The sequence below is a fragment of the Mustela putorius genome, unplaced genomic scaffold (assembly GCF_011764305.1).
Source record: "Mustela putorius furo isolate JIRA1106 unplaced genomic scaffold, ASM1176430v1.1 tig00000179_pilon_pilon_pilon, whole genome shotgun sequence".
Lineage (NCBI taxonomy): Eukaryota > Metazoa > Chordata > Mammalia > Carnivora > Mustelidae > Mustela > Mustela putorius.
The window spans coordinates 9,080,560-9,105,274 of record NW_025421305.1 but is presented as its reverse complement, the minus strand read 5'-3'; the positions used below and the strand labels follow the sequence as shown (position 1 = coordinate 9,105,274).

At 37.7% G+C, this 24,715-nt stretch overlaps 1 protein-coding gene across 5 annotated transcripts in view; it reads right to left on the bottom strand.

Annotated features, from left to right (window-relative positions):
- AKAP11 (A-kinase anchoring protein 11) overlaps positions 1 to 24,715 on the bottom strand; it is a 49,173-nt gene that overhangs the window by 4,868 nt on the left and 19,590 nt on the right. For 3 of the 5 annotated variants that reach the window (XM_004759279.3, XM_004759278.3, XM_004759276.3), the window contains exons 4-11: positions 22,472 to 22,519; positions 20,918 to 21,052; positions 19,310 to 19,574; positions 14,224 to 18,736; positions 10,506 to 10,658; positions 5,716 to 5,799; positions 4,893 to 4,939; positions 1,781 to 1,941 (exon numbers count right to left, since the gene is read on the bottom strand). In XM_004759279.3, coding sequence (XP_004759336.1) covers positions 1,781 to 1,941; positions 4,893 to 4,939; positions 5,716 to 5,799; positions 10,506 to 10,658; positions 14,224 to 18,736; positions 19,310 to 19,574; positions 20,918 to 21,052; positions 22,472 to 22,519 — 5,406 coding nt within the window. Of the gene's footprint in view, positions 1 to 1,780; positions 1,942 to 4,892; positions 4,940 to 5,715; positions 5,800 to 7,843; positions 9,184 to 10,505; positions 10,659 to 14,223; positions 18,737 to 19,309; positions 19,575 to 20,917; positions 21,053 to 22,471; positions 22,520 to 24,715 lie in introns of those variants that run through there. The other 2 variants (XM_004759281.3, XM_045076633.1) reach the window with 2 other exon arrangements.

The following is a 24,715-nucleotide window of genomic DNA, read 5'->3' as shown; positions in this document are numbered from 1 at the left end:
AAATGCAACCATCACTATCATCACTGTTAGAGCATATTTGCCACGCCAAAAGGAAAGCTCTACCTGTTAGTAAACACTCCCCCATTTTCCCAAACCCCTCAACTCTAGGCAATTACTAATCTACTACAGTCTCTAGAGGTTTGCCCATTTGGGCCATTTCATATAAATGTCAACATAAAACGTATGGTCTCTGGTGACATTTCTTTCTCCTAATGTGACTTCAAGATTCCTCCACGGTGTAGCACGTATGCACTTCCTTCCTTTTCAGTGACTAATAGTACTCCACTGCAAAGATAAAACCACATTCTATTTATCCAATCTAGGATGTTTCTACTTCTGGCCTACTATGAGGAATGTTGCTGTGGACATAACGTTTTCACTGCTCTTGGGTATATACCTAGGAGTGGAATTGCTAGCTTACATGATAATGCTAGGTTTAACTGGTTGAGGAATTTCCAAAATGTTTTCCTGCTTTACTTGGGGATGTGGATCTCCAGTGGTGGTACCAAGCACCATTATGCTCATGTTCACCTCTGAGCTCTTCCTTAGCCCTCAGTTTATTCAAGACTAAATGACGAAAATGTCAGCCTCCCTCCAGTGAGTGCTAACACCTTTCCTACCACCTCCTTCTCTTTGACAGCTCATTTCTTGAGGATCACTTTCTCTTATTTTCTCCTTTTGCCCCCAAACAGAAACATAAGCCAGAAAAATCCAAAAAGTCCAAGGAAATACAAACAACAAATTCCAAAAAAGAAGTTATTTTTACTGAATATCTTTTTCACATACTTCTTTCAACAATATCTTTGAAACTCTGAACTAGGAATCAAGAAACTGGACTATTCCTTTTCTGTTATAGATAAATTTATACTGGTTATTCATTGAACTATTTTATGTCTTATAATAAAATTAATCAAAATTCTGATAAGGAAGATTCTGGGACAAAAACCTTAAGACTATAAAATGCAAATCTTTTTTTTTTTTTTTTAAGACTTTATTTATTTATTTGAGAGAGAAAGAGTGTGAGAGTAGTGAGGGTCGGAGAGAGAAGCACACTCTCTGCTGAGCAGGGAGCCCCATGTGGGACTCGACCCCGGAACTCCAGGATCATGACCTAAGCTGAAAGCAGTTGCTTAACCAATTGAGCCACCCAGGCGCCCCTATAAAATACAAACCTTGACCAATATAAGGTGCTTGGCACACAGTTAAGTTCTCAATAAAAACACCCTATTAGTGCATTGAATCTGAATGTTCTATTGTTAGAATCCTACAAAATATTCAAAGTAGTCCATGGTCCCTTATAAGATGCTCAAAGCCTCACTGGCTTTTGAGTATGCTAGTTTCTCCCATTGATAAGACTGGATTAACAAAGTAAGAGGCATACTAATTACCAGGCATAATTATGAATCAAGTTTTAAAAAGATTAACTTAATCCTTTCATAGGCACACGTGCCTAGTCATCGCATCTAACTCTGAGTACTTGGAATGTGCCAGGCACTAGATCAAGCTTTTTTTTTTTTATAGTATTATGTTTACTCCTCACAAACCTTTGAACTGCTCTATTCATTTTCACAGTGCAGATGAGGAAACTGACTAGCGAGCCCACCCAAGCTTAGACTACTAGAGTGGCGGAGCTGACGTCCGGACCCACTATGAGACTTTACCGCATAAGCACTTACCCACTCTGCTATCAAGGCGCATCTTACTAGATCAACCATGTGACACAGAACATCATATATGGTTAAACATGTCCTTACAACCACCCCATAAGGCAGGTACTTACTTGTATGAATTCCTTCTTTGCAGAGTCATGAAGGTAAAGTTCTGCCACTTCGGCCTCAGAAGCAACGAGCCACTGAAGAATAACCCTCAGCTGGGGGTCTACTGCACACGGCTCCATGTCGATATTTGTAATGAGCAGGATCTTTCTGTCTTGCCCCAAACCTAATATTTACATTTAAACAATATACAGTGAAACTCATCAACTGAACTCTCAATACTCTGGTTTCCAAGGATAGAGAAATATTTTCCATTTCTTAAGATTCCAATCAAAGCTGGGGGGAAAAATCTGTCTTTTCTTATCCACACCTTAACATCAACTGAAACATTTATTTGAAAGGGCACCATAACTCTACAACACAGGAATAACATTGATCATCTAACAAGAGCACAAATACAAAACTGTATTTTGAGGCACTGAATATCAAGTACTATAAATGCATAATTTGTGTCAAATACAGTCCACAGGTAAAGAAAGAGAAAACAAAACTGTAAGGCTATGATTACAATCCAAATATAAATCTCATATAAAAATCTCAAATAAATAAATACATTAAATGGACTTGAAGCTTCTTGAACTAAGAGAAGTAACAGATTCCACAAACATTGTAAAGGCATATTACATCGTAAGTATTGTTCTAAGCTCTTCCTATATACAAACTCCTAGAACCCTCACACCCATCCTGTGAAGCCAGAACTACCATCATATCCGTGTCACAGGTGAGGGACATGAGGCAGAGAGAGATCCAGAGTCTAACAATGGGGAAATGGCTGAGCCAGGTAATGAACACATGGTCTGGCTCCACGCTCTTAATCACTTCATTCTTGAGGCAAGAGAGGGGTAAAAATGTCACATGCAGCTACCCACCACCCAAAAGCCACACCGGGGAATTTTCTGGTATACCGCTTTATAAATAAGATACTGCTCTCGAGTTTCATTTCCTTTTTTATGAACATTCTGTTCTCAACATAAAGAAGGATGAATCCCTGTTGACTATAAAACTAATGATGTGGACCGATATCATGTGTTTAACATTCCTGCTTAATAATGGCTGAGCAAAAGGCAGAGCTGAAACAAGGAAGAGCTCTGACACACAAGAGGTGAGCAGCCGGCCTGCTGGCAGACATCACGCCAATTTGTACCAGTCATGGAAATTTGTTGGCCAATGTCTCTGATTCTTTTTTTACAATTTGCAGGGCATTCTAGACCACTACTAATCATTTTTAGGATCTGTGTTGGTCCCTAATTTTTTCGCTTAGAAAGCAGATCCACGTCATTCTCTTCAGATAAATGTACTGCCTTCTCCCCCCTAACCCCCCACTGACTCTCAATCAAAAATGGGTCTGGTGCACTATGAAACCAAACATGGTCTCTGGGCCATCTTGTAAATCCTGCAGCGGTCACAGGGTTGGAAGCCAAGTCACCCGAGACTTCTCTGAATTACTGGGTTTCTCAGTTCAGGGGACTCCTGGCTGCCTGGCCTAGGAGAGGTCACTCAACACCAGGGAAAAGGCAAGTGGCTGACCTCCTGCAACTGAAAATACAATGGAATGAGGTTTATTGCCTTAGGATTTCCATATCTCTGAATCTTTCCATAAACCTCTTATCAATCTCTCCTACTTTACCAATTCCTAATTTAACAAATTTCAAAGCTGGCCAATTTTCTATATAACAAGAGATGACTATGATCTCGAAAGTGGGGAAGTGACATGTATCTTCATACAGTTCATCTGATTTCTATCTACTCACAAAAGAAATCCTAAAGAGTCTGCTAGTGCCAAAAAAAATTTTTAAATCAATTCATATTTATATAAACTTTCATTTTCTTTTCTCTTAATTGTCCCTCAGTAAAGTCAGTTAAGTAATGACTAGTTCATTGGAGAAAATACTCACCACATGCATTTACACCATGTACAGTCTTTGGAACAACTTTGCTCACAGGTATTATTTGGAAAAGGGACACAACTTTCCTAGACAAAGTCAACACTCTTTTAGTCGACAAAAAGAAAACAAATATTACCTAGCTTATCTGTCACTCTAAGAATATTGCCCTACCCCTACTTCATATCTGATGACAAAAATCTACTTCTAGAAGTCCTATATGAAGAATGTTTACTTAAAAAAAAAAAAAAAAAAGAAAGTCTACTTAGCAGAAATATTGGAACTAAAAAATTATCACCTTAAGTCTGAGGATTTTAACTCAGAAACCAGTATATGATTTCCCTAAATAAGAAAGGTATAATTGGCGATAAAACTCATCGGTCACTCAGGTGTTATAAAGTACATTTTGAGAAATTCATTTGGGCAATTTTCTGTTTGTCCACTTCAAAGAAATGATGGGGGAAAAAAAGCACTAGCTCAAAAACAAAATCTCAAACAGTATGAATATTTTTAGATGCCACTCTATAGAAGTATATTATTGGTATTTACATAATAAAAAATAAGCCATCTAAATACAATGAAAATTCAGCTTCAATAGGGAAAATTTCTACATTCATGCAGACCTTCTAATATTTGAATTAAGGATTACAAAGCATGGTCCAGAACACTCTGACCAAAGGCATCTAGTTATTTATATATTTGGAATTATGTTCTTCAAAAGAAGAATTAAATATTTTCTTCAAATATGTATATTTATGAGTTTAGGAACAGAAATGAGAGAGGGAAGAACCAATTTTTAAGTATCTTTTAATTTTTTTACTTACTAATTTATATAAGATCAACATTAAACACTAATTTGAGAGGTTATAAGTTTGGAAGAAAAAACTAGAACACACGCCATAATTATAATAAATTATATCTTAAAATGTAAGGGTTTTATGTTTAGAAAAAGATAATTATAGAGAGATTATCATAAATTTCCCTCTCAAATCACTGAATGATTCAGTCTTTATACCAATGGGCACTTCATTAGTTTAGCAATCAAATGGTACAAATAGTTCAACAAAGGACTTGCCGCTGGATTTACTAGTTCAACAATTTCCTGATTTGTAATGTGAATACCCTGATTGTAATAACCTGGAGCCTCAGTGATGAAAACGCACAAGGGGAAGACCCTTCTAGGAAACTGAACAAAAAAACATTCAAACACTTTGAAAAACAAACTGTCAATTACCTTCTCCATCATCCTCATGATCTTCATCTTTATCATCTGGCCCATCACTTTTCGAATAAAGAGCAGAAGCAGTTAAAAAAAGAAAAGCTTTAATTAATAATGGTATTAAAACCAATTCTTAAAATGTGGAGAAGAATGAATGTTACAATATGATATATGGTATTTAAAAAGGGAAGAGATGACAATAAAAAAAAGGAAGCTTTGCTTCTCACACCATTTCATGTTAAAATCTGAATTGTAAATGATGCCTAGACAGGTCATCAATAACCAAGAAGTTCTACCTTACCGTGATAGAGAACGCCAAGTAATTTCATGATAAAATTTATTTTCAAATAATTTAAAGCTAAAATATTCTACTAGTTTAATTTTGGATAACACAGCATGTGAATTATCATAGAATGCCATAAATAATTATTTATTAATTCCTCTACTGATGCCATGCACATATTTTTAATGCAGTAAAAATACATTTTTCCTACTCTCCTTATATATGAAATAAAATTACATATAAAAACAACAACAAAAACCAGAAATCCTGTAGGAAGCAAGCTCTTTTTAATGAGATAATAATTGGTAGGATGAAAAATAGCAAGCAGAGCAATACATGCATAGATGGAACATATTTTGCAATTAGAGGTCAGTCTTGTCTCAGCATAATTGAAGTTTTTGATTAGATGTAAATTATCGAGCAGAATCATGTCCAAACATAGGAGAAAAGCAGATTGATACATATTGGCACTGTAACCCACGTTCTTTTAAGAATATGACATCATGCATTAGTGTGAAAGACTCATCAGTTTTTAAGTTTCTGGACTGGACCAACCTGTCTGATGTTGGAAAGGATAAATTGTCCTCATACAAATCTCCTTCTAAACCAAGACTGCTCCAGCTACTGCTGTTACCATTACTGCCAGAAGAAGAAAAGAACAGAGCTGAACCAGAAAATGAATAGTAAAGAAGTCCTCGGTTTATCCTTGGAACAGCTTCTGTTGGTGATAAGTGGGAGGCTGGGAAGCTGCCCAGCAGAGTGGGGCATCCGCAGAGGTAGAGAGACCGTCACTGCTACTGGCGGCTTCGGACATTTAGGAGTTTGCTTACTTGACCTCCATAGATCAGGAAAACTATTCTCAATTTATATTTATTTTACATATGAACACAACAGAATGACTTTTAGGACAGTAAATGAATGCGTGAAGTAAGAAGTTTCAATGATTAACATCTATGGCAAATCTTGGGATATCATTTGTAAAAAGGCAATATTCTTCAGTTTGGGTAAAATTTTTAAAAAGACCACAGGTTAACATTTCTCTCAGCTCTTTAGACAACGCAAACACTGATGGGTTTGGGAGTGGGAATGAAATGACAGGCAGCAAAACATAGTCCCAAATAGACCTTTTCTAACTACTTGGAGAAAAGATGTTTTATGATTTCAAAATACTCTTATTATGTCAATTATTTTCATTTCATACATTAGTAGGCGGCAAATAACATACATTTTCTTCAGAATATTGAGTAACCAAGGCTTAACATATCTGTCTGGTGGGCCAGTCACTAATGCCACACAGATACCTTCTTAAAGTACCGAATCAAAAGAAGAAAGCAACTATATTCTAAAACTGCGGCAAAGCAGGAAGAAACAAAAAGCGACTATGTTCGGAAACAAAACTAAACTTAATTTTCAGACTATAACCTAAACATGCAGTTTAAAATTCTAGTCATTAAAATAATTAGTAGGCACATTAGTTTGCAGTGATAAGCAGCTTATATTTCCCCCACATTAGGCTAGGCAATTATAAAAATTAATATGTACATAAACCAAAATTCTGGTTCTAAAAACTGAATTAACACAAAATCATCTTCTGTGCATCAGTAAATGTTGACAGGGTTACAAAAAAAGGATGATTATTTTAAAAGTTCTGGAGTTTCCAAGCAATTTCAATAATTTACATATCTGTATTTCCTCTGGCACTAGCAAGCTGTCACAAACTACACTTGGTTAGAAAAATTAAAACTGAGGAGTGACTTTTCAACCTACATTCCAACAAATATAGCTCTATTATAAAACCATGAAAACAGCCAGAGTTTTGCCTATATAGCCTGCTATCAGATGGATCAAAGATGGGAAAACATAGAAATACAGAATGGTCAGACAGCTGTGAGCCAAACAGAAAGGAAAAACCGAGGCTCTCAAACATTGCATTTATCTTTATTAACAGAACCCTTATTAATAAAATAATTTTCTAAGCAGAGAAAAATATTACAAAATTAAAATTCTAACCCATACGCTGACAACAATAATGATTCCTTTTAATTAATCATCAAAATCTATCAAGTTTAGGTGAAAATGCAAAGAAATAACGCCTAAAAAACGTGAAGACCAAAGATTCAAACTCCCTCCATTTAACCTCATCCCCCCCCACTTCCTTTTGTCCCTCAAAATGGGTCAGATTTCAAGTCAGTTATTTATAAAATGTCACCACTAACTAGGGTGCCCATATAATTCCTCATTTAGCCAGGACACTTTCGGAAATGAAAAAAGTCACCATTAATTACACCAGAGCAGCAGAAGCAAATCCGGACTGTTCCAGGCAAACTGGGAAGTACAATCATCCTCCTCATCCTCCATTAACCAGACATAAAATAACTTAATTTCTTCACTTACCAGTGTTCCTATTTTATTCTTTTTTTTTTTTCCTATTTCATTCTTGAACACTGCCTTGCTTCCATCATTTTCTTTTAAATCTTTTCCTATTTCCTATCTATGTATTTTCCACCTTTTTCTATTTCCTAGGTCTAGAGCAGGTGTACCTCAAGCCAGTGGGGGTCAAAGGCTAGGACTCTTTTTTTTTTTTTTTTTTTTTTAGATTTTATATAAGTAGGCAGAGAGGCAGGCAGGGAGAGAGGGGGAAGTAAGCTCCCTGCTGAGCAGAGAGCCTGATGTAGGGCTCAATCCCAGGACCCTGAGATCATGACCTGAGCCGAAGGCAAAGGCTTAACCCACTGAGCCACCCAGGCATCCCAAAGGCTAAGTAAGACTCTTTATCATGGTTTTCAGTCACATGAAGACTACTATCGATTTTGACATATCTCGTAAATATGATCTCAAAAATTCTGTAAACCTGGTCTCATCTCTTACCTAATCTACTACATAACTTCTAAAAAATTCACAGACGGCTTGAAATACTTGAGACACGCATACACAGACCAAGTCTCTTTCAGATCAAATAACTATACACTCTTCATAAACACCTGTGAAACTCTGAAATTATTATTTCTTTTTTAACTGCTGCCCCCTACTAAACTTCTCACTTGGGAGTTAAAAACACATGAAGTGTCCAAACCACTGAAGTCCTTTATCTCTTATCTGATCTCTGTACCAGAAAATTACAGTTCCTACAGCAGATGTCATCAAAAGACAAAACATGTGCAGCCATGTATCTTACGTGTGGTTGCTGAAGCACCTGCATTAAAATCATCTGAGATTCTTGGGACCTCCAGTGACCTACTGAATCTTAATCTCTCTTAATCTTAATCCCTCTAGAAACTGTATGTTCAACAAGCATACCACCAACCTTGGATAAGTCCTACTCTTTTTCTTTGTGCTTGAACCTCCATAACCACATAGCATAATCATTCTTATTAATTACTGTGTTCAATTAGTACAGGTGTTTTTCTGACAAAATGCTGTGAAGCCAAGTTATTCCCCAACCTGAATTCAGTTAATTTTCTGAACCAAATGCATTTATCCATGTTAAACATGTTAAACATAATTCTTTTAGTCTCCGCCTGATTTGGTCTTTTTGAAACTTAGTTCTGTTAATGAGATGATCTTTTCATCTCTGTTTTAAGTCATTCACAATAAAGAGCACAGAAGCCCCTACTTATCTGCAGAGGATGCATTCCAAGGCCCACAGTGGATGCCTGGAAACCATGGATAGTACCGAAACCTACATATACTATGTTTTCCTCTTTACATACATACCTATGATGAAGTTTAATTTATAAATTAGGCACTAGTAAGAGGTTAACAATAAAAACTAATAATAAAAGAGCAATTACAACATTATACTGTAATACAAGTTATGTGAATGTGGTCGGTCTCTCTCAAAGTATCTTCTTGTATGTACTTACCATCCTTGTGATGATGTGAGATGATAAAATGCCTATATGATGAGATGAAGTGAGGGGAATGACACAGGCCCAGTGACATAGTGCTGGGCAACAAGTGCCCTTCTGACAACACGTCAGAAGGAGGGTCATCTGCTTCTGGACCTCGACTGACCATGGGTAACTGAAACCACAGAAAGCAAAACCGCAGATGGGGCGGGCGGGGCAGGGGGATTACTTCTTCTCTGTTACTAATAAAATGCTAAAGAGGACAGAACCAAGGACACAGCCATCCAATCAAACAACATTTTCCACAGAGCTGTTCAACTGGCTACAGGCCCCTTAATGCCACCCACCATGAACCCTGGTTCACCCATTTTAACACCAGGATTTCCTAAACAGCAATGTCAACCCTTACTGAAATTCTAGAAACCTGTGTTTCTCCAAGACGAGAGAAGAATTTAAGTGTTAACATTCTATGGAAAGGGCCAAAAGATGTTTGTGATATCACCCCTACTTCCCACTACCAGTTTTAAAGACGGTCTTTGGACCCAGATTTTAAGATGTATTGATGGTTTACATACAGCATTTTAAGAAACTATGACAAAATAGATGTTTTATAAAACATTAATACTACTAGTTAATCTAAACATCAGACAAAATGCTCTGAGATGATGTGCTCTAACAGGTGAAAACCCATTTTCTTACATCCTCCTCTTGGTAAGTCATTTCCAAGGGTTCTGTTCTACTGAAGCCTCACAGGGTCCTTTCCAGAGCCTGAAACTAAGAAGCCTTTCCTCTCCCTAGACTCAGCCCTGGATGGCATTTATTATTTCCAATTATCAATTAATGTGGATAAAAATATATGGCATTTTATAATTTAGTCAGGAATGCCTTTAGAGAGTTAAGAATATGAGACAAATATATCAGAATAAAATATGCGGAGGCTGGTATTATAAACAAAATAAACTAAGACAAGTTATAGATGAGGTAAGTGCCTTCTGCTGTACCAAACCGTATCTTTATAAGGAATTTATATATTTTCAGTCATTCAAATATGAATGCTCCAGGTCATTTTGTTCCTGAATAGCAGGGTAAGTGAGAAATCCTTCCCAAAAAAGATATTACTTTCACTAATAACAAAAAAATTACACGATCATTTAGATACCTTTTAAAGATCACTGTCTTTTTTCTCACCCTCTAAAGAAAAGAGGTACCCTCTTTAAAAAGTGAGAAATACAAAAGTCCAGGAAAATCCTAAGGGTAAAAAATCAAATGTATGCAATATTTTTCATATCAACTACTGGCACACCTGAAGAAGCTTAGCTTGGTTAATCATTGTACCTGATAAATGTGAAAAACCATTAGAACCACATTATGGAGAATAAAATACATTCCACAAATAATGAAAGATTTTCAGATTCATGATTTTTAAACACCCATTCTAAATTTACTTCTGAGGTCTGAGGACCTGAACTATGCAATCACATGCACAATTTTAGTTACCTTTCACTTAGGTGATGAAAACTGCTACTTTCATCCTGATGCTCATCTTCGAAACTTAAATTGGACCAGCTGCCAGTGCTATCTTCACCAATACTGAGATTCATCTGCTGGCTGCCAAAAGACTCAGTTGACTGAAACTCTATTTCTTTTGGACTGAAGAGAAGGAAAAAAAAAAAAAAAAAAGAAGGAAGAGAGGGAGGGAGGGCAAAAAGGAAAAAAAAAATCAATCCAAAGTCATCAGATTCTGAATTCTAAGACTATCACTTTGATGATAAAGATTACAAAAACAAGAATTGACATTCACAGCCACACCCGTGGCCCATCCAACCCTTCGTGTCTGCTAATAATGAGACTTTGAAGGAAAGTACACTACTTTCCAAGTCAACTGAGCTGTATCAATTACAGATCCATCCCAAATGCTCTATTTTCTAAATTCTCTTTAAAGCAATTCATAGTTTCAACTGGGACCACTACAGAAGAGCACAAATTGCTGTTTATCACCTACTTTGTAAGACAGTACTTTAATCTGTACTGAGAGGAAGCTCCTTCTGGCTTTAAGAACAAAATCAGTAGTTCAAAGAATTCTAGTACTGTCAATCAGGCCTAGAGTCAAACTAGCCAAAACCTCTTTAAGATTTTGAGCACAGGATCATAACCCTTATTTTTTTCTCAATGAAAAAGAGACATTTATATTTTTATTCCATCTTCACAAGAAAGGACAGTCACTATTCAATTACTATAACTGTCCCTCTGTATTTAATTCTCGACATTGCAGTTTAAAATACTTTCAAAGATGAAGAGTAAAAATGTTAGCCTTGTGATCAAAATCTTCTAGCGGCTCACACCAATCAGAGTGAGGGTTCAAATCCTTTTAACATAATCTGCTGATATGATACCTTCTCCTCGTCTCCATCGTGTCCCACCTATTACTCTCCCCAGTCTACTCATTGCAGCCACGCCTGCCACTGTGCGCCTTCCCCAACACACGGGATCCTACCCCTTTGCCTGGAACTCTCCGCCCCAATTCCCATGTGACTTATTCATCTTTGGCTTTCGCTCAAACATTATTTTGTCAGTGTTGCTTCCCCCTCTACCTATTCAAAACTGTAAACCATCCCCACCTGCTCCCCCTACCCCCACCCTCCCCCCACACCTCCCATATTTGCTTCAGTTTTCCTCCAAAGCACTTAGCTCTGAGTGGTGGCACACACGGCTATTTTACTTGTCTTATTCTACCATAAGCTCCAGAGAACATATATTTTTGATTATTTTACTTATTTCTGTATCCCCAGTGCCCAGAATAAGTCCTGAACTGCCCTACCCCTCTCTGGGGCTATCCTCATTTTATATTTAAGATACAGCAACCAGAATTATCCTGGACAGGCACATTATAGTTTTGAGCCGTAACAGAGCTCAACTTTGTTCTTTTAATAATGTTTATCACTTTCTGGAATGTGCTGAAATCTAATGGTTTTTTGGCTGAAATGACCCACTAGATGAGGTCCAGAGAAGAGTTTTAATGACTGCTGGGTTATTCTGGCTCAGAATACAGTTCAGATGTTTGCTCTGCTAAAAATAAACTCCCATATAATTCCCCATTTGACACTCACATACCACCCACATACCACCCTTCTGTACATTACAGCTTTGTAAAATATTTATGGTTATTTTCATGAATCAAACATTTACAAGAAAGGGGACGCCAAATGAAACCCTTAAAAATAATCCATCTGAACAAATCCCTCTAAAGCCTGAAAGGCAAACCATTTAAACTTCAGAAATAGAAAATGGGAAACAGGACCCTGCGCGAACTAGAGCCAGCTCTTCATAATCAGCATTTACGGAACCCTACACAATTGTTAAGAAGAGAAATGGGAAAAGAACTACAAAGTAATATTCTACTGGCCTTGGTAGAAAGTTGGACCAGAACAGCACTAGCTTGTAGGAATACTTGAGGCCTACTTACTCACCCAAGGGATTAAGAAGAAAAAGTGAAAATATGGAGCTTCAATAACACCGGCATGAGCCAGGCCTGGGAGGGATATCTTAGAGAGTCTAATCCAGGGGAGAGTCTCTTTTCCTCCCAGGGCCTTAGGGGAGGCACAGGGAGAAAAAGTTAAAATAGCCTGAGGCCAGTTCTGCTTGAGGAAGGTTGCTTCAGCTATGGAAAGGCCTAGTTTACTAGCACTTATTCATTCATGTATTTACTTACCACTTATTATATGTCTACCATCATATTAAGAACTGACAGGGAGTTGTGACAAAGAAAATACAGGTCTGCAAATGTTTACTATATAAAGGGTCAAACAGGGGTGCCTGGGTGGCTCAGTTGGTTAAGCAGCTGCCTTTGGCTCAGGTCATGATCCCAGAGTCCTAGGATCGAGTCCTGCATTGGGCTTCTTGCTTAATGGGGAGTCTGCTTCTTCCTCTGTGTCTCTTCCCTCTCATGCTCTCTCTCACTCTCTGTCAAATAAATAAATAAAATCTTTTAAAAAAAGGGGGGGGGGCAAAGAGAAAACAGGCATTGTTGGCCATGTCTCTACTTCAGCTACTCACCTCTGCCATTAAAGCATAAAAGCAGCCATAGAATGAATGAGCACAGCTGTGTTCCAATATAACTTTATTTATGAACATTAATATTTGAATTTCATATAATTTTCACATGTCACAAAATAGTATTCTTTTGATTTATCAACCACTGAGGAAATGTAAAAACCATTCTTAGCTCATGGACAATAAAAAACAAACCAACAGAGGCCAGATTTGGCCTGTGGGTTATAGTCTGCCAACCCCTGCTCTAGGAGAAAGAAGGCTACACAATTAGAGCAAAAAGAGACCTCCTTTGGTTCACCAGAAACATTACAAGAGGATACCATGGAACAATTGGCCTCCAGAGTCCTGGCCAAACTCCATCTCCTTATTTTAAGATGGCTAAGAAGAGAGGCAGTCCTTGCCACGGCTTTGACAAAAGCTACTAAAAAATCTGAGGAATCCTGTGACTCTGTTAAATTCCACCTCAACTCTAGGAACTTTCTCTGTCCAGTGGAACTAACAAAATCCTACAAACTAACAACACAAGTTGGTTCTGATGCTTTCCAGGGGGGAAAAACAGTTAAACTAAGGTGTTGGTTGGAATCCCCGAGCGCAAGGCACAGCTACTGAAGAACAGGACATTGGGAGACCATCGGAAAGAACTTGGACTGGAACGCATCAAGAGAAGTGACAGCAGTCATGGAAATCTTTGGAGAATTTTTAAAGCTTTCCTCCTCACAGCAGTTTGGTTAAATTATGCTCTTTATAAGAAAACTTACCTTTGTGAAGGGAAAGAAAACACCATAACAAAATAATTTTAATCTCAGAGCAGTTAATGATCACGGTTAACACTCTACATTTGCCATCTACAACTCTGGTGTTTCTTCAGTCCAGCTTTACTTACTTCCCAGCTCTGCGAACGGGGGCAATACGACTATCCTCCCTAAGCCTCCTCTTCTAGTTCAGGAAATGGTTACCGCCTTCCCTCAAAGGGCTGTTGGGGGGATAATGAGACAATAGAGATGGAGAGTAACGTATGGGATATGAAACCCCACACAAATGTAGTAGGGAAAATGTTTTTGTTAACCTGGGGTTAAAAATAATTGCACCTTTCTTAACAGGACCTAAGCACATTTGATCGAGTTTAACTTTTATCGTAAAAACTCAGAAGGAATCTGAAACTCACCTGCTGACTGCACATCCAACATTCGTCATTGCTGACGTCATTATTTCTGTGGTAAGGCTCTCAGCAAAACTAACGCCATCTTGTCCAATTCCGCTATCAGCCGTCAAGCTGGTATTGCTCAGCTCTCTCTCTGCTTTCTCAATAGCTTCCGCAACGATCTTTTCAGCAAGCACTGTCTTCTTATCGAGACCAACATGAATTTGTGGGACATCAAGATGGAAAATTCTAGATTCCTGACAGATGTTGCTAAGTTTTGAATTAGAAACTGGCTTACTACGAGCAAGTGAATCCTGTCTGGAAGTGTGCAGAGATGAATTTCCAGTGCAATCGTGTAGTTCTTTACGGTCACAGTATCTGCAAGCTTGGTCTGTAAGAGGTAACAACTTTTCTGCATAAGTGACCCTATCGGCTGCTTTTGTGGACTCAGACCCATGGAAAACTGTGGATCCTAAACTGAGCCCTAAAGTGTCATCCACTACCTTCTTGGCATACTGCTCTATAGCTTGAACAACATTCTCTCCATAACCAGACCCACTTAAGCTGCCCGTACTGTGGTAAAATCTGTGACTTTGTGAGGAAGGCTGAAGAGACTGAAGAAATTCTGGCTCGATGTGAGACTCGGGGTCTTCATCATGTCCAGACTTTTCATAAAGGCAAGAATCTGTTAAGGATTTTGGCAAGCCACCTGCAGACGCTGTCAGCTCTTTTGTAACATCTCTTGTTATGCTGTGAGCAAGAGAAGCTGAAAAACTATACAGTTCAGAGCACTCATTTTTATGTGTGTCCTGCGTCCACTCACCAGTTTGATTTTTACAAAGGTAACCTCCGTTTCTTTTACTTGGCCGTTCTTTATCTGCTTCTCGGTGGTGTTCTTTATTCAAGAATATGAACAGTTCGTTCTTGGTCTTCACCTGTGAGCTCTGCATGGGGAACATTCTTGAGCTGCACTTCATTTTGGCTGTCTTAGCGGCTTCTTGCAATCCTGACTTAACAGACCGATAAGCAAGTCTGTTGGCATACTGGTCCATTAACAACTCACTACTGCCGCCTTCCTGTTTCAGCACTTGGATAATGTGACCCGCATACTCATCTGTCACGCTTTCACAGCTGGGATACTTGTAGGTCAGACCGGACATACAGGAGCCTGGTGGTAACGAAAGAATGAATGGTTCCACTTCTCTTGAGTGGGCTACAGCCTCTCTATCCAGCTTCTCTTCTGATCGATCATCTCGGCCACCGTCAATGTAACAACTATTCTTTCTTTGCCTGAAAAGCACACAACTTCTAACTTTTGCTATCTTCTCAGCTTCCGTAATGACTTCCGCTGCCAGATCACCCGCAAAATTGCGTAATGTTTGTAAATTTTCCTCCGAGCGATTGAAAACGGTAGGTGATACGCTGCTTCGACTTTGTGCATTTAAGCAAGGGCTTTTCACCTTGGGTTCTTGAATGACTTTATTATCCAGGTGGGAAGCCGCCATTTCCGTGGCAAGAGAGACAATGTGGGTAGCTAACAATTCTGCAAACTGAACTTTCTTCCCTGAGTGCTCAGGCTTCACATCCACTTCCGGATGCCCTTCATCTTCACTACTTTCAACTTCTTCTGAAAGAGATCGCATGAGTTTCAACATGAACTCTTCTTTTTCTATGGTATTTTGTTCATTTTCAGACAAACTGCCCACAGATGAGTTGTGTGGTGTAGAGGGAGGTGTAGCAGGTGCAAATTCTTTTGCTAATTCCCCCTTGAGTTTTTTGGTTAACTTCTTGATATCCCATTCAGAACCAGCCCGGGATGGTATGAGAGGAGTGGAGGGAGGAGTATCAGGTATTACATTTCCGTCTCTAATTTTCTGTTTGTCTTCCACATGCAAACCATCTACACATGGAAGCACTGTGGACGAGAAAGTATGTGAATGAGGAAAAGGGTGCTCTTGCCCAAAAGACAAGGGCTCAAGTGCTGTATTATTCACATTATGCTTTGTCACAGGTTTGTCTTTAGCAGCTTCCTTCAGATTGGGTTTTTGACCAGCAGTTGTTGGACATGGTGGGAATGTCTCTACAGAAGAGCCATGAGCCGAAGAACATTTACATTTGGGAGCACAATCCTTTCCTGCTGAAAGTGAACAGTGGGTTAAGTGATCTTGAGCATCAAGAAATTTGGGGAACTTTTCCAAGGTCAACTGTGACTCTTCTCTGGAAACAAACAAGCTTTCTTTGGGTCCGGCATTTTTATCTACACTTGGGATGGTTGATTGGCTTTTATCTATGGAATGTTTAATAATAGTTTTAGATAAATGATCGGCAAACAAGTCCTCATTGCTAGCTTCGCTCTGTTGCAGTGTTGCTTGATCAGAGTGGAAGGGAAGGGGTTTTCCCTTTACTGCTATAGTTACACACTCTGTGTGTTCATCAATGGTTTTTGTATCTTTGAAGGATGTCATTGACTCTAATGTTTCATTTACAATCGTGTGCACCACTGAGGTGGAAAAGTTGCTAATAATCACAGGATCACTTGTTAATTTTGAAGAGCTCTGCATTTCGATATCATCATTAGTTGGTTTAAATTCTTTCTGGTTACCTGGATTGTAGTCTGAGGGTAAACAAATATTTCTGAGACATGCTACTTCCTCTTCTTTGCTTTTTGTGGTGACATGTGTCTGGGTAAAATCGCCATTCAAATTACTATCATCAGATGACCGAAGAGACTTCGCCTGATATATGTTAGATGAAATCTGGTATGGGAGAAGGGCACTTCCTGCCAAGGGCACTGGTATGGAAGTAACAACTCCAGATGTACAAAACAAGGCCTGCTGTACTGTGTACTCCTTTTTATAGTCCTGCATGGGTCTTGTCACTGTTACGGTCTGATTGTTCCAAGCAGGGGAAAACATGGAAGTCTGTGTCGATGGCATTAAATTTTCTGTGCTCACACACTTTATGTTATCTGTAGAAACACTAACTGCTGCCTTGGTCGTGAAGGTCACATCAACTTGCGAAAGCTCAATAAATGCTTCCTGTATAACAGACTCAGATAAGTCTTTTGCATAGGACTTCACTACTCTGTCCTCACAGTCTGACGACCACCACTGTGGAGATGCGGGTGTTGGAGGATAGGAAAACTGACACACTTCCATGATGCCTTCAAAAACAAGCTCTTCGGCAAGATCTGCAGCAAACCTAGCAACCGTGTTAGTGAATATCTGCTTTTTTACGTATTGTAAATCCTGTAAAGCACTTGCTAAAGCTTCACTCACCAAAAAATTAGCCAGCCCGCTGATGGCACGTTCTCTCAGTGAAAACGCACACTGCCTTCTCAGTTCATTAAATGCCACCTGAAAAATGGAGGACGTCAATTTGATGGCTAAATGACACAACGCGTTGGTACATGAAGAGACTCCCTTCTGTAAGTCTTTAAATGCACTGCCCAAACTTTTTTCCACAAGATCAGATGCAAATTTCTGAATGCTATCTTTAATCATCAAGGATTTATTGTTAGATTTACTTTTTGGCTCAAGGCTTTCGCTCTTCAGAGCTATGGTTTTATTTTCTCCTTTTTTAATACTCTTCGTGTCTGGGGTTATGTCAGGGTGCTGGGTATGAAGAACAGAGCTGAGCACCTCACATGAAATGCTATGGGCATAATCCTCATAGGTGTAATAAAGAGAATCATGACTCTCATGAAGCCGAGCTCCACTGATATCTGTTTGGCAAAAACACTCAGCAGGAGGACAGCCTCCAAGAGGACTAAAGGCAGAGGATCGAACAGGGCTAAACAAGCCGCTGTCCTCCCCTGATGCCTTCACTGGGCGTGGTGAATCTGGAGCATCACACAGGTTGCTGTAAGGGGATTCTGGCTTACGAGGAGTTGGCTTCCTAACATTAGCCGGGAGGACTGGACGATCAAACTTGAATTTTTGAGGATTCATTGCAGTGGTTACAGAGCAAGATTTTTCATGTTTGTGTCCTTTCTTTTGTGATGTCTTTCCTAGGACAGGATCTTTTGGAAAAGGACAGGACGTCTCTAAAGTTGGCTCAAGTTCATCAAACTGATCAAAACTATCAAAAAATTCACTCACTTCTGAGTCCGAATCCTCTATATCATCTTTCATCACAGGAATTTTAGGTAACTCAAGTTTTGCTTTTAAACTTTTCTGATAACCCTCTTCATCCAAGAAAATAACAGGACTTGGACTGGAGCATTCAGATTCAGAAGAGTAGGCAGGCGAAGAAGACAAAAACGTTTTCTGTGCATTACCACCTTTATCTGAAGCATTACATGACCTATAGAAACTCTTTTGGATCCACGGCTCAGTAATTAATGTAGTCACTGAAGTTTTCACAGAAGGTAGTTCTTTATGTCCCAGAATATTTATTAAGGAAGTTGAAGGTTTAGCCAATGACTTCTGCCTCCCAGAGCTGACGAGAATCCTTAAATCATGGGTTTCTACCTGGTGACCAGAAGAAGTCTGAGAAGCAGCATCACACTGGCTCTTTAGTGCGGTAATATTTATTCCTGTAGAAAAAAGAATAAAATGATCAAATTATTCGTGAGCAGAATCTTTTAAAAATTAAATTATATCAGTGGGAATAAGTAGACTTTAAGCATGAAATATTTATTTGTAACATGCCTTCTACACTATGTGGTTTACCAGATTTACCCCAAATCATATTTGAGAGCAAATATACCTTTTATTAAAATAATTTCATTTTACCTGACATCTAGGAATGCCTGGTCTATGAAATGGTTAGCTTCTTGTCCTATGTGTTAGAAACACTAATGCGGTCTCTCTACCAAGTAACTCTTCTCAAATTTGAACCCAGGATGGTCCAAATACTTAATGTACTGAGGTGAACAGTGCTTGAACAGGACGACCAAAATAAGAACAGAAATAACAAAACCAAGAACCAGATAACAATGAACTTAAAAATCACAAGAGAATGAATTTCTTGCATAACCAAAAAAAATAAAGTTAAAATGTTTAAATTGCATCTAATTTCTAATTGAACAGCTCAGCCTGAAAACTTTTAAGACTGAATGCTAAACTTTAATTTCCCTTTTCAAGAAAAAGTTTAGAAAAGAACAAACCATCATTGCATGGCTTTGAGGTCTCTTCTTCCTCTAAGTGCTCAAAAGCAGTGACAAAGTCATCCTCTATGGAAGACACGGACTGATTGGTGTCATCATCATCTTCCTTAGCAGTCTCAAGTTGGCGCTTCTGATGCAAGTACGTGTCCAAGGTATATCTTATACCAGTAGCATATTTACTTAGGAGACTAAAGATGAAATCAATTCTGAGTCTTGGCAACGTAGGTGACACTCTCATGACACAGAGCATTCCAGAATGCTGACTCTTGGGGAAGATGAAAGATGATAAATATAATTCAACTTTCAAAACATATTATACATTTAAAGCATATTATCTGGAAGTGAAGCCTAGAAATAACACAATCTGAGGGGAAAAAAAAGAAATGCATGCATCCCAAGAGGCTCCCTGATTTGTATTGTTAAATTCTTTTCTTCATTGATTCTCTACAACATTTCTCACCTCCCATTCTTTTTCTCCCAATCTTTTTCTCATTGCTACTCAAATTCCACCTGTCCTATCTCCCAAAATGTTACGGAACTTACAATTCATATCTCTGGCATGTCTTCCAATATTATTATACAGCCTCTTGAGTTTCCTTGTTCATTAACTGAGCTCACCAACTACAATGTAAACTGCTAGAGGGTAGGAACCAGGTTCTATTCTATTTTTGTATCCCATTTTCCAGTAGCTTCCAGCAGGACACCACATTCCCTTCTATCATAAAAGAATCTTCCCCTCCTTTCACCTAAATATCCCTAGTATTACAATTTTATAGTAATGTTTAGAGCTCTGATTAAAAATAGAAATCATCAGTTTTTTTGCCATACATATTACCCTTAAAAATGCAAATACTGACATATGACTTAGTGAAAAAAGGTGGAAATCAAATATAATAGCTAATCACATCTTGTAATCCTAGCAAACAAATCAAAGTAAATATAAATGAAAAGCATAATGAAGAAAATGAGGTAAGCAGTTCTACTTTTACCTGTAGACCTCATAATGAACACAGTAGTCTTTTATACTTGGAATAAGTAACCCAAACTTTAAACCTACTGATTCAATTTTTAGGAGGTAAAACATGCAAAGTACTTTTCTTTGACACATTATCAACAAAATAATACTTACTAAAGAACTAAAGGCTGAATGTTTTAAAACTAACTGTCTGAAATGGGGAGAAGTCAACTTTATAATGAATTGTTTTTTAACAGAAAACAAGTTAAACTATGTCCTCTAAAACACTGAATGCAATATTCATATAAATTTAGAACTAGCCATAAAAGGGGGAAAGATTCTATAGTTTAACCAAAGGTAGAAGAAATTCAAGAAATCCATAAATGAATTTTCAGGAAAAAAATTCATTAATATGCACTTGCATATCATTTAGGGAACTTCACACATGAAAAAAATCTAATTTAAAGCTATGGTCAAAATGACTCTATCCTTTAGTGATTTCAAAGCTTCCTGAGTTCTGTTTTTCACAAATCATATTTCCTTGAGATAGCATTAAAAAAAACCTCAAGCATTTAAGAGTTTAACATTCTTCGTCAAATGTCACTGTAAAATTTGCCCTGAAAAACACATTAGAAATGATATATAAAAGTTACCTGACTTAGAGGACCACTGTTTGTATCTGATGATTTACTTATATCCTTCATACAAATAATTTCATTTTCATTTAGACTGCAGAAGTGCAGTGAATTCAGAAGATCTGGAAGTTCCAAAGAAACTGCAGCTAAATCCTAATTTAAAAAAGAAATACAATAAATAACACTTTTAGATGCCTATAATGTGAGCCTTATTCAAAAACCTAAGATCTACTGGTTAATATACTTTCAGTTCAAAATAGTTAACATATGTAGTTTATCGTGAGTAATTTTTTAACTCAAAAATAAAATGTACTAAAATATTTTAATACCTGCTATTTCTATAGCCTTTTAAAATACTGACATCAAACTCTAAAGTATTTTTACATGGTACCTCATACATCCATGACAACTAGACTTTTAATAGTTTTTAGCTGCAAATGTCAACCTGCAATCTTCAAGTTAATCATGGAATATTTCCCACATACAGGGATTCTCCCCAGTAGAATGTGCTTCTTGGAGCTTAAGTTTTTATATTTGTAAAATACATATCTATTTTTATGCCTTTCCTCACCAAAGTATCATATTAAACTCTGGCTGAATATTTTGTGAAGATATTAAGGAAACATTTTTTTTTCTCATTTGCCCTTTTTATGTAAAGACTTTACCCAGTGAAAGAATTAATGTCTTTGACCCCACCTAGAGTACTTTCCTTTATAAATATGACTTTATCAATAATTCTTAAAGAGGAAGTAGACTAAGAGAAATACACTGGAACACTTCTCTTTGCAGCCTTATGTTCTCAGGAGTATATCTTCTCTTATGCCTTCTGTCTAAATAGTTTCCTTCAGGCAAGGGCACAATCAAGACACACAGCAATTTTCATTATCACCTGACAGATATTATTCATAAAGAAATGAACAGTATTACTTTTTCTTTTGGGAGACACTTAACTGCCATAAAAGGAAAAAACATGGCAATCACAAATATTAAGCAGCAGCACAAGGTAGGGGGGAAAAAAGATGCCTACCACATCTACACAAGCTTCAACCTTCTTTATATAACTGTGAACTCTCCTTTGCTGATCATAATCTCAACTACCAGTTTCTATGTAAACACCTGCCTAAATCAGGCTAAAAATTTTGTACTGGTCAATCATTATTCTTTACAAATTTCACCTTTTAAATTGAACTCTATCTCAGTTAAAAATATAATGATTTGATGAAGTCAGATTAGGAAGACCATCCAAATTGAAAAAAAATATAAAAAAAAAAGTCTCATTTTCTACATTATGCACAGAATGGAGGAAAGTTAGCTTGTGGTTGGCAACCTTCTCAGATAAATTACTTCTGTGGTCTCCTAACCTAAAACTACTTTCTGTAACAAGAATACTCTGAAAATGCTAAAAGTGAAAATGTCCAAAGCACACTCAAGAGTCATCTTTTAGCTTTAAATAGGAATGATTTAACAGAAGAGTTTAGTGTAAATTTGGGGCTAATCAGGCAAATTTCATGATCTCAAAATCTGTTCCAAACAATCTCCATGGTCTTTTCCAGTTCAATAAATTGACCATACCTGAATATGAGCAGCATCTGTTTCTTCATTAAAACCTAGAAATGTGACCTGAATAAGGAATAAAGCTCCATTAATTTGAGTTTTTTAAGTCTTATCACAATTAGATTATTCACAGCGGAGATACAGATAAAAGCACAGAAAACATTAAATGCTGACTGTTACATACAAATGTTGAAGCATCACGTAGTGCAGCTGAAACAAATAGGTTACATGTCAATTATACCTCAATTAGAAATAAATACATTTTTTAAATGCTGGCTGTCTTGGACAAAATGATTTGTTTTTTCAAAATCATCACAAAGGTTTTTCACCAAAGATTTGGTTCCATAATGCAGCTCTTCAACCTCCCCCACATCCACTTCATTAACAAGTTCAATCAATTCTACTCCACAAACCTATCTCCTGTAATATCTCCCTCTCTCCACACACCCTGCCCCCACTTCTCATCTGCATGATGGTCCTGTTCCACCTGGTCTCAGTAATAATCATGGCACTCCCCTGTCAAAACCTTTCCATGCTTCCCACTATAAGTCCTAACCAAGGCCCCCAGGCTCTGGGTTAGCCAGAATTTCAACCTTCCCTCACATTTATTCATACACATGGGCCCCCTTTCTGGGTCTAGAACATGCCCAGTTTGTTACTGTTATGCAGTAACGCCCCCACAACCTGTGTCTCTAGACCTTGGATGCTTACACACCTTGCTCCTCCTCATACAAGATCCAACTTAATGTCACCTCCTCAGGAAGGCTTTCTGGGGTATGTCCCCAAGACTCCTTATTGACTTCCTATGATATTATCACTTATTTCCTTCAACATCCTTATATAGGGATTTCTCTACAGGAGTTTATATAAATTAAATTTCTAAAAGAATATCTAACGGCATGAAAAAAAAGTCACATTTTAAAATAAAATAGTAAAAAGGACAAGTTACAGACAAAAATGATACAAGATATGCACACAATTTCAACCTTATTTTTAAAAACATACGCATGAAAAATAGTACTGGAAGGCAATACACCAAGCTATAAGCAGCGATTAATTCTAGATGATGGAATTATAAGTGATGTTATTTTTTCCTACTTTTTTCATGTTTCTTCCCCCTAATTCATGTTTCTTCTTTTCATGTTTCTTGCCCCTAATTCATAAGATTAATGATAGACATGTTTTGTTTTTAAGGTTTTGTTTATTTATTTGTCAGAGAGAGGGAGAGAGAGAGAGAATGTGACACAGCGCGCAAGCACACACAAGCAAGGGGAGCCGGCTCCCTGCTGAGCAAGGAGCCCAATCCCAGGACCCCTGAGCTTAACCTATGGAACTACCCAGGCACCCCTGATAGGCATTTTCTTTTTGATACTTGCAATATTTCTTCTTTTTCTAAAAGCATCATGTACCACTTTTGTAACCCCCCAAAAGTATTATTTTTAAAATTTATATTCCCTTTATGTCTTTGACATCATAGGAAGAAAATCTTCTATTTGAAGACAAAATGGTAAACTGTCAACTAAGCAAGTACTGTGACTAAAAATACGAAATACTTAAATTATAGCAATGTGGAAAATCAATTCTCAAGAATTAAGGGAAAGCAGCATAGTTAAAATATAAAGAAACACTGACTATACTTTTGATCTCTTTCTGATGACTCACAAACAAGTCAGAATATTGCATTAACCCAGGATCGTTATTCTAATTATGTTCATCATTTCCCAAAAGTGCTACAGTTAATTTCCAGGTCTCTAGGTAAACTTTTAGGCTCTAGGAGCCAGTCTCCTCATCTGTAAACCTTGGAGCAATACAACTCCTCTTCCACATTGTAAGGGTTAATCAAAAACGTGGAGGAAAGTGCCTTGCACATCACAGACAGTCCATGACAAAGAAGCTCAAAAACAAACTTCTTTCTTTTCTTCACAAAACACTTAGAGATATGCATACCCTCAAGTGAGACAGAAATTCCTTCTATTCTTTCAAGTTTCCTTTTACTGAATACAAAAGAGAAAATAAGCTGACAAGCAGTTTTGAAGATGCCAGTAGTTTTATATTTCCCATTGATCGAGGAAGGCCTCACCAAAGAATGTGGGCTCGGAAAGGCACTACGTAAGCAGCTGGAGATATACAGGCTGGAAAACTGTCTGAGGGCAGAAGGACACAGGAGACCTGTCATACTTGGCAACAACAGAGGAGATTAAGAGAGGCTCAGCTTTACTAAAGTAAAGCAGAAGGGATAACAGAGAAGATAATGTCAAGAGC